Source organism: Cucurbita moschata, unplaced genomic scaffold (assembly GCF_002738365.1).
Source record: "Cucurbita moschata cultivar Rifu unplaced genomic scaffold, Cmos_1.0 Cmo_Scf00004, whole genome shotgun sequence".
Classification (NCBI taxonomy): Eukaryota; Viridiplantae; Streptophyta; class Magnoliopsida; order Cucurbitales; family Cucurbitaceae; genus Cucurbita; species Cucurbita moschata.
In genome coordinates, this window is record NW_019268520.1 from 2,649,978 (window position 1) to 2,663,464 (window position 13,487).

Genomic DNA, 13,487 nt, shown 5'->3' on the forward strand with positions numbered 1-13,487 from the left:
AAAAAAAAAAAAAAAAAAAAAAAAACACCTCTCAATATGGTCATTGAAGAGCTAAGATTGGAGTCCCATTATTCAATTTCTTTTTCTATTTTTTTTTTCATATTTAACTTTGACGTGTTTTAAAATTGTTAAGACTAATGACGATATGTAACAAACTAAATCGAGGAATATCTACTAGCGGTGAAGTTGTGTTGTTACAAATGGTATCAGAGCCTTGTAAACACGTTATAAAATTGTGAGACTGACGACGATACACAATAGGTCAAAGCGGATAATATCTACACACGGTGGACTTCACATGTGGCTGCTGGAAAACTTTCTCTCTCTCCTGCCCAGACATGTTACTCCTCTCGTCGGTTGACATGTGGTTGCTCAAAAACGTTATCTCTCCTCTTGAAAATTGTAAAGCAAAATCAGATTAATATTTTTCTCTTTTTTTCATTTTCATATATTTTAATCTAAACTTCAAATCAATTCGTATTTCAGCAAAGTTGTAGATCCTAATTTCAATAATGTCCTAGTTTTTTTTTTTTTCTTTAAATTTTACTCGAACATAGACCAATTTATGGACATTAAAAATAGGTACGTTCACTCTTTCTGTTTTTAGAATGAACCAACTCTCCAAGTAGTTTTTAGCCAAGATTTCAGTCAAGTTCCTTCACGAAATCTATGAAAAATACTTTCTAGAAAAATATATCAAAATCTCAGACCTTCACTCTCAAGAAATGGCTCGAACCGGAAGAAAAATCGTAAAAGATTATCTGGTAGATCTTCTCAGTTTTGGATGGAAAATGAAGCTCTAGTCGGTCAAATTTCCTTCTTCCTTCTTAGGAGTTCTCGCCTCAAAAATTGTGGCTAGAGGTGACTACCGACAGTGATCCATGAGTTTTCCGGCTGTTCTTCCTTCTTTCTCTAGATTCTCTCAAATTTTTTTTTTTTCTGCAGATTCTTTATTAGGGTCCACTGCCGGCTCAAAATAACCTATTTGCCTCTCTTTTGACTTTGACCAGGTGCAACATTTTTTTTCTTATTATTTTTTTAAGCATTTTTTCTCTTCTTTCTTAATTCTAATTTTCTCAATAAAATTCTATATATCAAATTTTAAAAAAAAACATAAGAGATGAAATTAAAAAATTTAAATGATTTAAGAACAAATTAAATTAAAAAAAAAGTAACTAAATTATATATTTATCTTCTTCAAAATGACATCCATATGTATCTAGTTTTCTACATCACATTTAATTATATTTACTAAAATAAAGAAATGACTAACCAAAAGAAGATCAAGTAGAAGAAGGCATCATAGATCACCATTATTATTTCTTGCAATTAAGCTTTAGAAGCACACAAGATAAGAAGAACATTAATTAAGATAAGGAGAGAGTTTATTTAGATCAGATTTGATTAGCCAAACCAGATGGATGGTGTTTAGCTCAGTTGTTGCAAAGGTACTCATCAAGGCCTTTGCTGACTTTTGCTACGCATAGAAGATAGTTATGTGGTGGAGCCACATCTTCATTTGCCTTCACATACTCCACGGAGCTCCCATTGCTACCATTCTCAACAACTTCAATTTTCATTTGAAATACTTCAAAATCTCTTAATACATCTCCTTCCCGGTACTGGAATGTTATTGATTTGTTTGCATCATCGATAGCTACCCTCGTCTTTGCTTCTCTTGGGCTTCCTATGTAGTTTTCACACACAAAAAATGGGTAAGAATCGTTACCTAGATCTATTTATGTAACGGCTCAAACCTACCGCTAGTAGAACTTGTGACCACAACACTTGAGCTGCACAGGCTGCGAGATCTTAGCAATCTGGCCATGTTCAAGCTTCAAATCTGCTCATTCATGTTCCATACAAACGGAATTTTTATAGCCAATATAGCCAAAAATTGGGTGTTCATAGATGGGACTCTTTCTTCTTTCTTTCATATCCATTCATTTCTCTATGACTGATTGATTTATTAGTTTTTGGCTCTCAATAATCCTTTTGTTGCAAGCTACATCATGAACAATAATTATGTGTCATATTGAAATAAAGAAATAAACAATTATATATATATAATATATAAATATATGAGTAGAGAGATTTGACGGGTGAGATCAAAGGATATTTAGCCTTGAATTATCATTTATCATATGTATTATATTTAACAGTTTATTACCGGCAAATATCTAGCCTTCTATCGTGGCTTACCATAATTATCATACTTGTCCTTCTATGATACGCAAATATCTTGTATCCATTTATTAGCCTTCTCATTTGTTGCTTTATTTGGTTCTGTAAATAATTATAAATAATCAACTTTTACTGTGATTTAAGTGGGGTGGTTTCAGTCAATATTCTTATGTTATCAAAGTCATTCGATTTAACAACCTTAATCTTTTTTCTATAGTTTTCGAATCTTTCTTGGCTTCTTCTTTTCAACGCTCTAATCCATATGATCACCATCAAACTTTCTTCCTCCAATTATCTTCTTTGAAAAAGCCGACTTCTCCCTCAGGGGACGGGGCTAACAGGAAACGAGCAAACCTGTAAATCAATCTTGGAAGAAACTTGGAACTATAAGGATAGTTGTCGAGATGATAGCTTTTTTTTAGTGTAGAAACAGGTCAAGGTTGATGTCGCAGAGTAAATTCGTCTTGGAAACGACTTGAAGATTAATTTTTTAGCTTTAATTGCTTCACGATGTCCCTTTCAATTCAAAGTTGAAAATGAAAGCGAAAAAATGAGAATTCTGCACAAAACTCGAATCTTAGCGATTCAAAAAGATTACGTGATAGATTGAATAGAATATTTATTTTACTTAACTTGAAAAGAAGAAAACTAGAAAGAATAAAGAGTCATCATCAATCAACTTCCACTATTTTGGCACATTTATTTGGCTATAAAAGGCTCCTCCTTTGGACATGGATGAGCATATCTTGAAGTACTTTGAAAATGGCTCAGATTTCTAACATCTCTCACCAGCTGCAGCTGAAGTGCACTGGTGAACAGTTCTATGAGTTTTATAGGAACAAAATGGACCGTCTTACTCAAATGTTTCCAAAAAAACTTTTGGGCTACAAAATTGTGGAAGGAAACGGTTTCGCTCACGGCAGCGTCATCCACTGGAAATACAAGCTCGGTCCGATTCTAAACCCTAAACTCTAAAACTCTATTTAAAAGTTTAACTAGATGTAACCGTCCAAGTCCACCTCCAGCAGATATTATCCTCTTTGAAATTTCTCTCAAGGTTTTTAAAACGCACCTGTTGGGGGAAGGTTTCCACACCGATGTGGGATCTCACAATCCAATCCCATTCAAGGTCCAGTGTTCTTGTTGGCACTCGTTCCCCTCTCCAATTGACGTGGGATTTACTTATATTCACCATTATTGTTCAATATTGAAAAATATTTAACGTACTTACAAATTCAACATTATTGTTCGATGTGGGATTTACTCATTATTGTTCGTTAGTTATAAATTTAAGCTTTTAGATTGAGTGACGATTTTTCCCGTTCGAACACAGGGTGCATACTGGAGGCAAAGCAAAAGCTACATATGGATGACAAAAACAAAGCAATAACTCTTGAATTTATTGAAGGAGATTTGTTTAAAGAGTATGAGATGATAGCAGTGAAGGGTGAAGTTAGTGATGGTGGGAGCAATGGCATCAGCTCAGTTAAATGGTCAGTGGAATATGTGAAGGCAAACGAAGATGTTGATCCACCGCATAACTATCTCCAATTTGCACTTGAATTGGCCAAAGGAGTTGATGCTTACCTTTGCAATAATAATTGATAACTATCAATAAACATCAACTATGGTTTGGTGTAAATGAAATATATCTAAATAAATCTCTATTATCCTTATTATGTGTACTTTAAAGGATGGTGGGAAGATCTATAATGTAATCGTATTGTCATATCATGTTGGCTCCACATGTTCTATTTAATATGGGTAGAAAAAATTAAGAAAATATCTTAATGGTGCTGTCGGGGTGGTTTATTAGGTCTCTAGGGTAGTTTGGCAGTGTTGACATGATTTCAAGTCTCCAGGTTTCTCAGTTTCGACTCTCTGGGTCTGGATTGGATAGGAGCACGAGGGGTCTCACCTGATCATCTTTTGCCACGATTCTTCTGTGGTCGGACTACTTGAGACATTCCGACCCAAGTCATAGTCTAGCAAAACTGATGCTCTCACCTTAGTCTTAAACTATTTCTACTACTCTTCTCTATCGATAATTACACACTCAATCACCTTTTGAAAAATTTTCTAAGAAGTATGCAAGGAAAAAACATGTTAAATAGCTCGTGTTAGTATATGGGGATAGTCTTTAGTTTTCGAGGTAAGGAGTAAATTATGTGACTATATCATAGGAGATGCAGAAAAATGCTATGATCATCAAGTGTCGAATCCGGATTCAAGTCTTTGACATGAGTCGGGACATACCCTCCAAACAATTACAAAAATTTATCGTTAACAATTATCATGACCAACTTTAGTCATGTCGAGCTTTCTTGGATTCTCTTCAATCCGCTTCATTTAACCTTTTGTGTTTCTCCCTTTTTAGACCAAAAAAATTCTCTTCCAGACGTGAAAAGAAAAGAGAATCATTGACCAATTTCATATTTTATTTGTATTTTTTAAAAATTTATATTTGTTTCCTCTCAATTTTTTTAACTATGATGGTTGTTTCTTTAAAAAGAACTTTTTAATTCAGTCAATTTTCGAAAATAAAAAACTTTTAAAATCAAGTGGATGATAAAAAAATAAAAATATAAAAATATAAAATATAAAATATAAAAAATATATATAATATATATTTTTTAGAATAAAATTTATCCTGACGAGTAAAAAGAATGATTAAGATAATTATTGATATACATGATTTTTATAATATTACAATGAGTTAAAGTTTGGGCGAGCAATCTTGTGAGGCTGATAGAAATACATAATGGACTAAAATTGACAATATCTGCTAGAGGTAGGCTTGGGTTGTTACGAATGATATCATAGCAGACACCAAACAATGTGCCAACAAGGATGTTAGGCTCCCTAATAGACGCATTTTAAAATCGTGAGTGTAACGTCCCAGATCCACCTCTAATAGATATTGTCCTCTTTGGACTTTCCCTTTCGAGCTTCCCTAAAAGCTTTAAAACGCGTTTGCTAGGGGAAGGTTTCCACCCTTAGAGTTGTGGAGGAAAGCGCATGAGGCTAGTTAGAGCAGCGTAACCTTCCGCTCCTTTCTGTGGAAGGATAGTGGGTTGGATCTCCTAGGCCCAATATTATCCTCTTGGTAGTCCTTAGCCTGACATCCACTTTTGGAAGCCGGAAAGGGAAAGCCCAAAGAGTACAATATCTGCTAGCGGTGGATCTAGGCCGTTACAAATAGTATCAGAGCCAGACATCGGACGATGTGTCAGCCTTCTCGTTGTTCTCCAGAGGGGGTAGATACGAGGCGGTGTGCCAATAAGAACGTTGGCCCCAAAGGGAGTAGATTTGGTGGCGGTTCCACATCGATCGGAGAAAGGAAAGAGTGCCAACGAGGATGCTGGCCCTGAAGGGGAGTAGATTGTGATGTCCCACATTGGTTGGAGAGGAGAACAAAACATCATTTATAAGGGCGTAGAAACCTTCCCCTAGTAGAAGCGTTTTAAAGCCTCGAGGGGAAGCCCAAAAGGGAAACCTTAAAGAGAACAATATCTGCTAGTGGTGAATCTAGGCACTTACAGTGAAGCTAACAACGATACATAACAGGCTAAGACTAGCGGTAAGCTTGGTTTGTTAGTCTGTGAGAATAATTTCACTTTTAGAAGCAAGAAATATGTAATATGACAATAAACCAGTGAACAACGAGATGAACAATTCATCCACTATCAAATCGACCAGAAAGGAAGGGACGCCTATTATTCCAGCATCAGAAAGCTATACAAAAATCAAGTTGAGAGCAGATTTTAGCTCGATTTGATTCTCCTTACCATAAATACAATTTTTAAAAATCATTTTAAAACTCTCAAGAACTTGCAACAAATATTAGAACAAAAAAATTATAACTTTATTAAATAAAAATAATAATAATAAAAAGAAGGAACTACACTAAGATTCTCATTCTCAAGCCAAATCAAAAGACTGAAAAAATTAAAAATTTGCCCTTAAAGTTCTAAAGTTGTGAACAAAAGTAGGGGTGTACATGATCCGGGTCACAAAAGTAAGGGTGTTACAAAAGTACTTTCTCTACTCGTTCATATGGGTAGGGTTGGGATGCCTCCTTTGTCCTAAATTATTTTTCTAATAGACTTCTTTAATCTATGTACAAATGATTTTATCATTTTTTTTTTAAATCACTTTTGTTCGATGTAACATTGTATTCATTTAAGTTTGAAGGTGGTAGAGAAAATGCACGACAGCAACTTATGTATAGTGATCAGACAGTAGAAAGCTTGCTAAGTTTCGTTTCTTAATAAAGAGAGTTTTTTCGTCTCTTTGAGTGGTAGGTGAGCTCGTATTGATTGAATTAAGATTCCATTTGATTCATTAGGGTAGTTTTTTTCGTCGTGATACTTTGATTAGGTTGACTACTTATTTTACGAGAGGCTACTTTTAGCTTCTATAATAGCTGTTCAACTTCAGTATAGCTGTAGTTTATATTGATATTGAATGAATATATCAAACAATAACTTAACGAGTGAATTTTGGAGGAATTAAATAAACGATTATGCCAAATGTAACGTATTGTGCTCAGTATTCGGAGCAGGATTTAAAATATGAATTTGGCACCGGATGGTTCCAACATTCTCGTGCATCCTCTGTAACGTGGTCATGTTACTTACTCTTCGCTTCTAAAAATGAAGACTATCCCCACAAACCAATATGAATCTTTCCGACATGCTTTGTTGTTACTCACATGCATTCTATGAGGCATTCCCCTACATCCTCTGTGACATGGTCACGAGAGTGAAGCCTATCCCCATAGACCAACACGGATTCTTCCTACATGCTTTGTCCTCACTTACATGCATTCTAGAAAAATTTTAACATAGAATTGCTCCATGCTTAATCATGAAGTTTTTATGATTGAGCCACCTAAAAGAAAAGTGCACCTAGTTAATATAAGTAGTAACTTTCATTTTCTTTAAGTCTTACTTAATCATCCTAACAACTCAAACTCATCGCTAGCATATATTATCCGCTTTGGCCCGTTATATATCGTTGTCAACTTCACAGTTTCAAAACGCGTTTACTAGGTTCTTATACCATTTGTAACAGCCCAAGTCCACCGTTAGTAGATATTGTCCGTTTTAGCCCCTTACATATCGTCGCTAACCTCACGATTTTAAGACACATCTACAGGGAGACAAACACTGGTCGAAGTAAGGCTAAACCCTCTCCTTAGCAGACACGTTTTCAAACAAGATCTTCCTTTTGTGAACAACTTCGATATTATAAACTTCATTTTAATACTTAGTACATAACTTAACTTATAAAAATATATATCATTGACTAAAAGATACATGTTCGAAAACTTACAACTTCATACATTCTCAAACTAACAAAAACAAAAAAAAAATTGTTGAGATGTATACATATATGTTACTCCAAAATAGTGTATGCTCATTTGAGATTAAGCTCCACAAATCTTAAAGACTATGTATTATGATTCCATTATCGTTCAAATTTGCTTAATCAAAGTAGTAGCTTCATTGCTTCATCATTACCCACTTGCAATTTGAGAGCAGCTTTTTTTAGAATCTCTCTTTGGAAATCATATTGAAAAAAGAAAGAACAAAGATGAACAGTCACATCACCACCACTTTTTTTGCTATAATTGGCTATAAAAAGGCCCCTCCTATGAACATGAACGACCAGATTTGAAGCTTGAAAAAATGGCTCAAATTGCTAAGGTCTCACAGAAGGTGCAGCTCAGATCTTCTGGTCACAAGTTCTATGAACTCCTTAAGAACAAAATGGACTTTGTCTTTCAAATGTTCCCTGACGTTTATAAGAGCTGGAAGGTTTTGGAAGGAAATGGTTTGGCTCATGGCAGCATCATCCACTTAAAATATAACGTTGGTGAGTATTCGATTTTGTATTAATTTCTAAAATTTTAGGTTCGATAAGTTAACCAGTTAAACTATGTTTAAATTTAGATGGCCCGTCAAAGGCAAAGGAGAGGCTAGCTATTGATGATGCGAACAAATCGATTACTTTTGAGTGCCTTGAAGGAGATCTATTCAGAGATTTTGAAGTTTTCAAATTGAAAATTGAAGTTGTTGAGAATGGTAGCAATGGGTGCTCAACTAATTGGTCCATTGAATATGTGAAGGCCAACGAAGATGTGGCTCCACCACATAACTATCTCATAATTGCAGCTAAAATTAGCAAAGGCATTGATGATTACCTTTGCAAAAACTGAACTAAAACCCACCCATCTTGGCTTGGCTATTGATCAAATATGATCTAAATAAGCTACTATCCTCAAATTATCTTTGTGTTTTTGTCATGTGTATCTTGAAGGTTAATCGGAAGAAGTAATAATGATGATGTTGCCTTATTCTACATCGTAGAAAATTAGAGTTATCATTTATGAAAAGGTAAATATATAATCTACTAAGCTTGTGGAATTCCCTTTGATATTCCATCGTTTAACGAATAGCTATAGTCAAGTATATCACTCGTCGTTCAAGTGCAGGTGGAATAGCTCATTGTGGAGGGTGCAGCACATTGCACTGGCACCAAACCAACCCTTTATTAATCAGGTTGCTTGTTTGTCAAATTAGTCATTTTTGGTTCGTCTTCTTCCCGATACACACTTGATAGTTGTTCGACCGTAGATCTAACTTTTCGATGTCTCGAGCCATTCATAGAATGGAAAGAGAATCGTTATGAGTTGGAAAGAACTTAACCTATTTTTTAATGCTAAAAGAGTATGAACTTTGCAGTACTTTTGGAATAAAGTATATGAGAAACTTACCATACTTAAGGATCTAGAGATGGGGAGTTTGGTGTCAGTTTTAAAAGGGATTTGACCTTACTCATAAGAGCTGCGTCAACATTACCAAAAGTTGGCGTCAACATTACCAAAAGTTGGCGTAGTTTCTTGAGATGGATAAATTATCCAATTTTAGCCAAAATATGATTACGTTAACTAGTAAACTATGCTAAGTGCCAAACGAGGCACGTGTTAGCTACAAATTAGGACATGCGTCGGGTATCGTAAGTGGGTAAGCATTCGAGAGCTACGTGGTCACAGAAGAAGTCAGTCCGAATGGTCAATCTGTCTTTGTATTTTGAGTCATGACAAAAGATAGGTATAGAACGAGTGATAAGATTATTTGCTAGTTGCATCAATGATCAATGTCAACATGACTTCCACATTAATACTTGTAACCTATCTTAGTTTTCTAAGGTTTATGAAACTAGCTCGACTGATTTGTCGAAATTATATTTATGATTTAAATTCTCTATACGTTTTCGTAAGAGATTTTTCGTTTAAATGAAAATAGTATATATCTAGTATCAACTTTTGTCAATGCATGTCCATTTTGGAAATTTGGGTCGATCATTCAATTAATTTTCGAATACAACACGTTCATAAACGGTGTGCTAGTAATAGTTACACTCTCCAAACCCCATGTTTGCTAGAGCTAGTCATTGTCCTAACCTAACTTTTTTCCCACTAAGCTTTTGGTTTCCCTTGGATCTTCTTGATAGCTTTGTTTTACAGGCTGCCCTCCACAGAATGGAAATGAGTATCATTTATGAATTGGAAGATACCCAACTTTTAATTTTTAATGCTAAAAGAGTATCAGCTTTGCCAAGCTTGTTTATAGAAAGAATAGGAAACTAAAGATGAACAAAGTTGGAGGTCCAAAATGGACTTACAAGATATCAAATCAAAAAGATTCTGTGCAAGAACATGCAATATAAAACACACGTCCTTTCAATGGATTGGATGGTGGTGTTCATCAAAACGAGCAAAACTGAAATATTTTAAAATTTGAATCGAGCGGAATGGAATGCATCACCTCCTGTCTAGGATTTAGATCAAAATTTAAAATTTAGATTTGGCCTTTGTGTGCCCAACATTTCTCTGCATTTCGTGCGATATGGTCACGTTATTTACTTTTAGCTTCTAAGAGTGAAGATTATAGCAACGTACTAATACAGGTCTTTTTGGCTTGTTTTGGCTTCACTTATATATATGTTATAAAATTGCTACAAATCAAACAAGCTTACCTTTCGTTATGCGGGATATTTTTGAGGTGGGTTGGGAAATCTCCGTTCAAGCCATTTCTCGCCTCGGCCCCTTTGAAGAGGGCAAGAAAAGGTCGCAATGGAATTGTGAGTGAGACTGCTAAGGTGCTCATCCATTAAGGTTCTTCAAACAGCTTTATCTCTCTTCATTCTACCGTCTAACATGAAGTGAGAGACCTCCCTTTTATCGTGGATGTCAACTTTCCACTTTTCAACTTAAGCAATGTGGGACAATTTTCCTTTCCATTTTTTCAACTTGAGCAACGAGAGACCTCCCTTTAATTTTACCGTGGATGCTGAGCCCCCAAGGGAAATGGATTTTGAGATCTTACATCGGTTGGAGAGGAGAACAAAACATCTATTTGCTTGTAAGAACATCTCCCTAGTAGACGCGTTTTAAAAACTGTAAGGCTGACAGTGATACGTAACGAGTCAAAACGAACAATATTTGCTAACGATGGGCTTGGACTGTTACAATACGAGTAGCTTCTTCATTCATTTTATTCTATAACATAACATCTCGAGTTATCATGTTTGATAATGATTCAGCTATTGATTACGATTTGAAACATAAATTTACAGGTAGGTCGCTGAGGCTTCATGTGGATGAAACTAACAAAGCGATAATTTACGATAATTTACAAATGCCTCGAAGGAGATTTGTTCAAAGATTTCGAGATGTTTCGAGTGAAAATTGAAGTTAGGAAACAATGGGAATAGCTCAGTTAATTGGTGTTTGGAATTTGTGAAGGCAAATGAAAATGTGGGTAACCCAAATAACTATCTCCAATTTGGAGTTAAAAGTATGCAAACATGTGGAATTGAACTACAGAGAATATGATACCAACATGGCCTTGCTTCTTCAAGTTAATATCTTAAATAAGATGCCTTTCCTATCTCTTAACCTCCATTGTTGTATGAACTTTGAAGGTTATTTTAATGGCAACATAATATCCTTTTTCAATAATGTTTTTGCCTTAATTATATTCTTTACGTCTTAAGCCCACCACCTTGCCTACTTCAGCTCGTTACGTATCGTCATCAGTCTCATGGTTTTAAAATGCATCAATTGGGGATAGAAGTTTTCATGTCCTTATGTGGGATCTCACAATCCACCCCCTTCGTGGCTCATCGTCCTTGCTGGCACACTGCTCGGTGCCTAGTTCTGATACCATTTTTAATAGCTCAAGCTCGTTGTTAATAGATATTGTCCATTTCAGTCCATTACGTATGGTTGTCAACCTCACAGTTTTAAAACGTGTATAACAATGAGAGGTTTTCACACCTTTATAAAGAATGCATCGTTCCCCTCTCCAACCGAACTGAGATTTCACAATTTTATTTTCATTATTTTAAAGAATAAAAGGGATATAATTATATGTGATATCAAAATTCAGATTCGGCACCTGTATACCCAATATTTCAATGCATCTGTGCTACATGGTCGCATTACTCACTTCTTGTTTTAAAGAGTTAAGACTATGGCCACGTATCAACATGGGTCATTCTTTTTAAGTCTTTCTTAGACATGGTATCCTCAGGATTGCTCTCATTCAAATATAGTTTATGTTTATTGGTGTCGTTAATATTTTAAATATATTTATATAAAAGTCAATTTAGTGTTGTTAATAAAATATATATTAAAATTAAGTTAGGATAACCTAACCCAACCGTCATAAATTAGTTGGTTGTTCAAGTGGTTCGAGATTTAAATATCCCTAGTTGTCTTTTTCTTTAAATAAATAAATAGATAAATAATGAATTATTCGTAATAATAAAGACTAATTAAGAAAAAAAAAAAACCAAAATTTAGTCCAACAAGCATTGGACCTCAACGCGCTTTACCACGAACACACTCGACCACATTTAATAATACCAAAAATAATTATTATATTAATTATTATTAAATATAGAAATATAAATATTTTGACTTTTTTATATTTAGCTTTAATTTTTAAAATTTATTGAATGAAACAGTTTTTTTCGAAAAAAGGAAAGTAAAAAAAAAAAAAGTGAATTTATTTAACTCACGCGGGAAAAGAGTCGTAATCAGATGCGTTCAGGACCACGGAAACTTGCTTTTGGAAAAAGGCATCTTAATGCCCTACCCGGCCTGCCTTCCCGCTTTCTAATTTGTGGACATTGTGTTTCCGGTCCCACCCACCAATGCTACGTGGCCAGCTTTTAATGGTTGGACGTCACCGGCGAATCTAATCCATTGGTGGAAAATAATTCTTCTAGAAAATATATTACAAAACAAGAAAAAATTATGACAATAAATAAGGTATGAAATTACGATTAAATCCCTATTACATAATTCTCATGTGGTTTCGATTCATTCATGCACCTCTCATTTATTCCGGTATCACATGCTCACAAACCTCTATCTTAGTTCGTCCCCAAACCACATCTTTTTGAGAGAGGTACCTCTCTCAACATTTACGTATCGAATTCGAGATTCGATCCTTGGATCTTTTGAGTGAAGATAAAATATTTTAAGCAATTGAACTATATTTAAGTTGAACACAAATTAATTAAGCTGATAGATGGTATAGATTATGCCGTTACAATATGCTCATACAAAAATGATTTTTTTTTTTCTTGTTCGGACTTGTTTCAATTTAGTCTATTATTTACAGAAATTCAATTTTAGTCTTCGATGCTATTTTTATTTTTGAACAATATCATTTTTTTTTAGTGAATGTTAAAATTCGTTACGATATACACCACATTTATTAAGTCAATATATATTTACAGAATAAAAATCGAAACCTTTTTAAAAAGAGGAAAAGGACAAAAAATTCACGTTGTTAAATTAAAAATATGTGGTATAGAATCAAATGTTCGACATTGGTTTTTATCCTTATTTTCAGGTTGGTTTGACAATCCGACCAAAAAAGTTTTAACCCACCAACTAAGTTGAAGTTTTTTTTTTAGGTTTTTTTAATTTATAATTAAATAATAATAATATAACTTCGAACCAAAATTTCAACGACATTTAAACATTTTGGTGTTTTAGTATGTTCTGACATTATCAATATTTTTATTATATTATAAAAAAAAATCAAAAGATATAATGATAATATTACAAAAATACCATTAAAGTTTAATAATAAAAATGTAAAGTTCATTTTAATATAGATAATTCAAATACTTCTTTTTTATATTTTTTTTTATAAATAAAGCGGAAAAAAAGGGTAGTAAATACTGTAACATGCGTACACTTGCGCACTCCCGAT

The 13,487-nt window shown here is 34.2% G+C and overlaps 3 protein-coding genes across 3 annotated transcripts in view; 2 read left to right on the plus strand and 1 right to left on the minus strand.

The window, feature by feature from the left end:
- The window catches only part of LOC111442103 (kirola-like), a 3,087-nt gene extending 1,259 nt beyond the window's left edge, over positions 1-1,828 (minus strand). The window contains exon 1 of the mRNA XM_023079377.1: positions 1,773-1,828. The gene's annotated coding sequence lies outside the window, so the exon portion shown is untranslated. The remainder of the gene's footprint in view (positions 1-1,772) is intronic.
- Positions 1,829-2,919: 1,091 nt separating this feature from the next.
- On the plus strand, positions 2,920-3,903 carry LOC111442063 (kirola-like). The gene is made up of 2 exons (XM_023079322.1): positions 2,920-3,133; positions 3,518-3,903. Exons 1-2 carry the CDS (start codon positions 2,947-2,949, stop codon positions 3,787-3,789), a joined length of 459 nt encoding a protein of 152 aa, XP_022935090.1. The 5' UTR covers positions 2,920-2,946; the 3' UTR covers positions 3,790-3,903.
- Positions 3,904-7,854: 3,951 nt separating this feature from the next.
- Positions 7,855-8,547, plus strand: LOC111442243 (kirola-like). Its single transcript, XM_023079551.1, has 2 exons — positions 7,855-8,064; positions 8,142-8,547. Exons 1-2 carry the CDS (start codon positions 7,878-7,880, stop codon positions 8,405-8,407), a joined length of 453 nt encoding a protein of 150 aa, XP_022935319.1. The 5' UTR covers positions 7,855-7,877; the 3' UTR covers positions 8,408-8,547.
- Positions 8,548-13,487: the final 4,940 nt, after the last annotated feature.

What these genes read in the sequence shown, in the direction of transcription:
- LOC111442063 (XM_023079322.1), top strand. Translation starts at nt 2,947, where the DNA reads ATGGCTCAGATTTCTAACATCTCTCACCAGCTGCAGCTGAAGTGCACT. An exon ending in CCACTGGAAATACAAGCTCG is followed by an intron (nt 3,134 to 3,517) that starts GTCCGATTCTAA and finishes GTTCGAACACAG; the next exon opens with GGTGCATACTGGAGGCAAAG.
- LOC111442243 (XM_023079551.1), top strand. Translation starts at nt 7,878, where the DNA reads ATGGCTCAAATTGCTAAGGTCTCACAGAAGGTGCAGCTCAGATCTTCT. An exon ending in CCACTTAAAATATAACGTTG is followed by an intron (nt 8,065 to 8,141) that starts GTGAGTATTCGA and finishes GTTTAAATTTAG; the next exon opens with ATGGCCCGTCAAAGGCAAAG.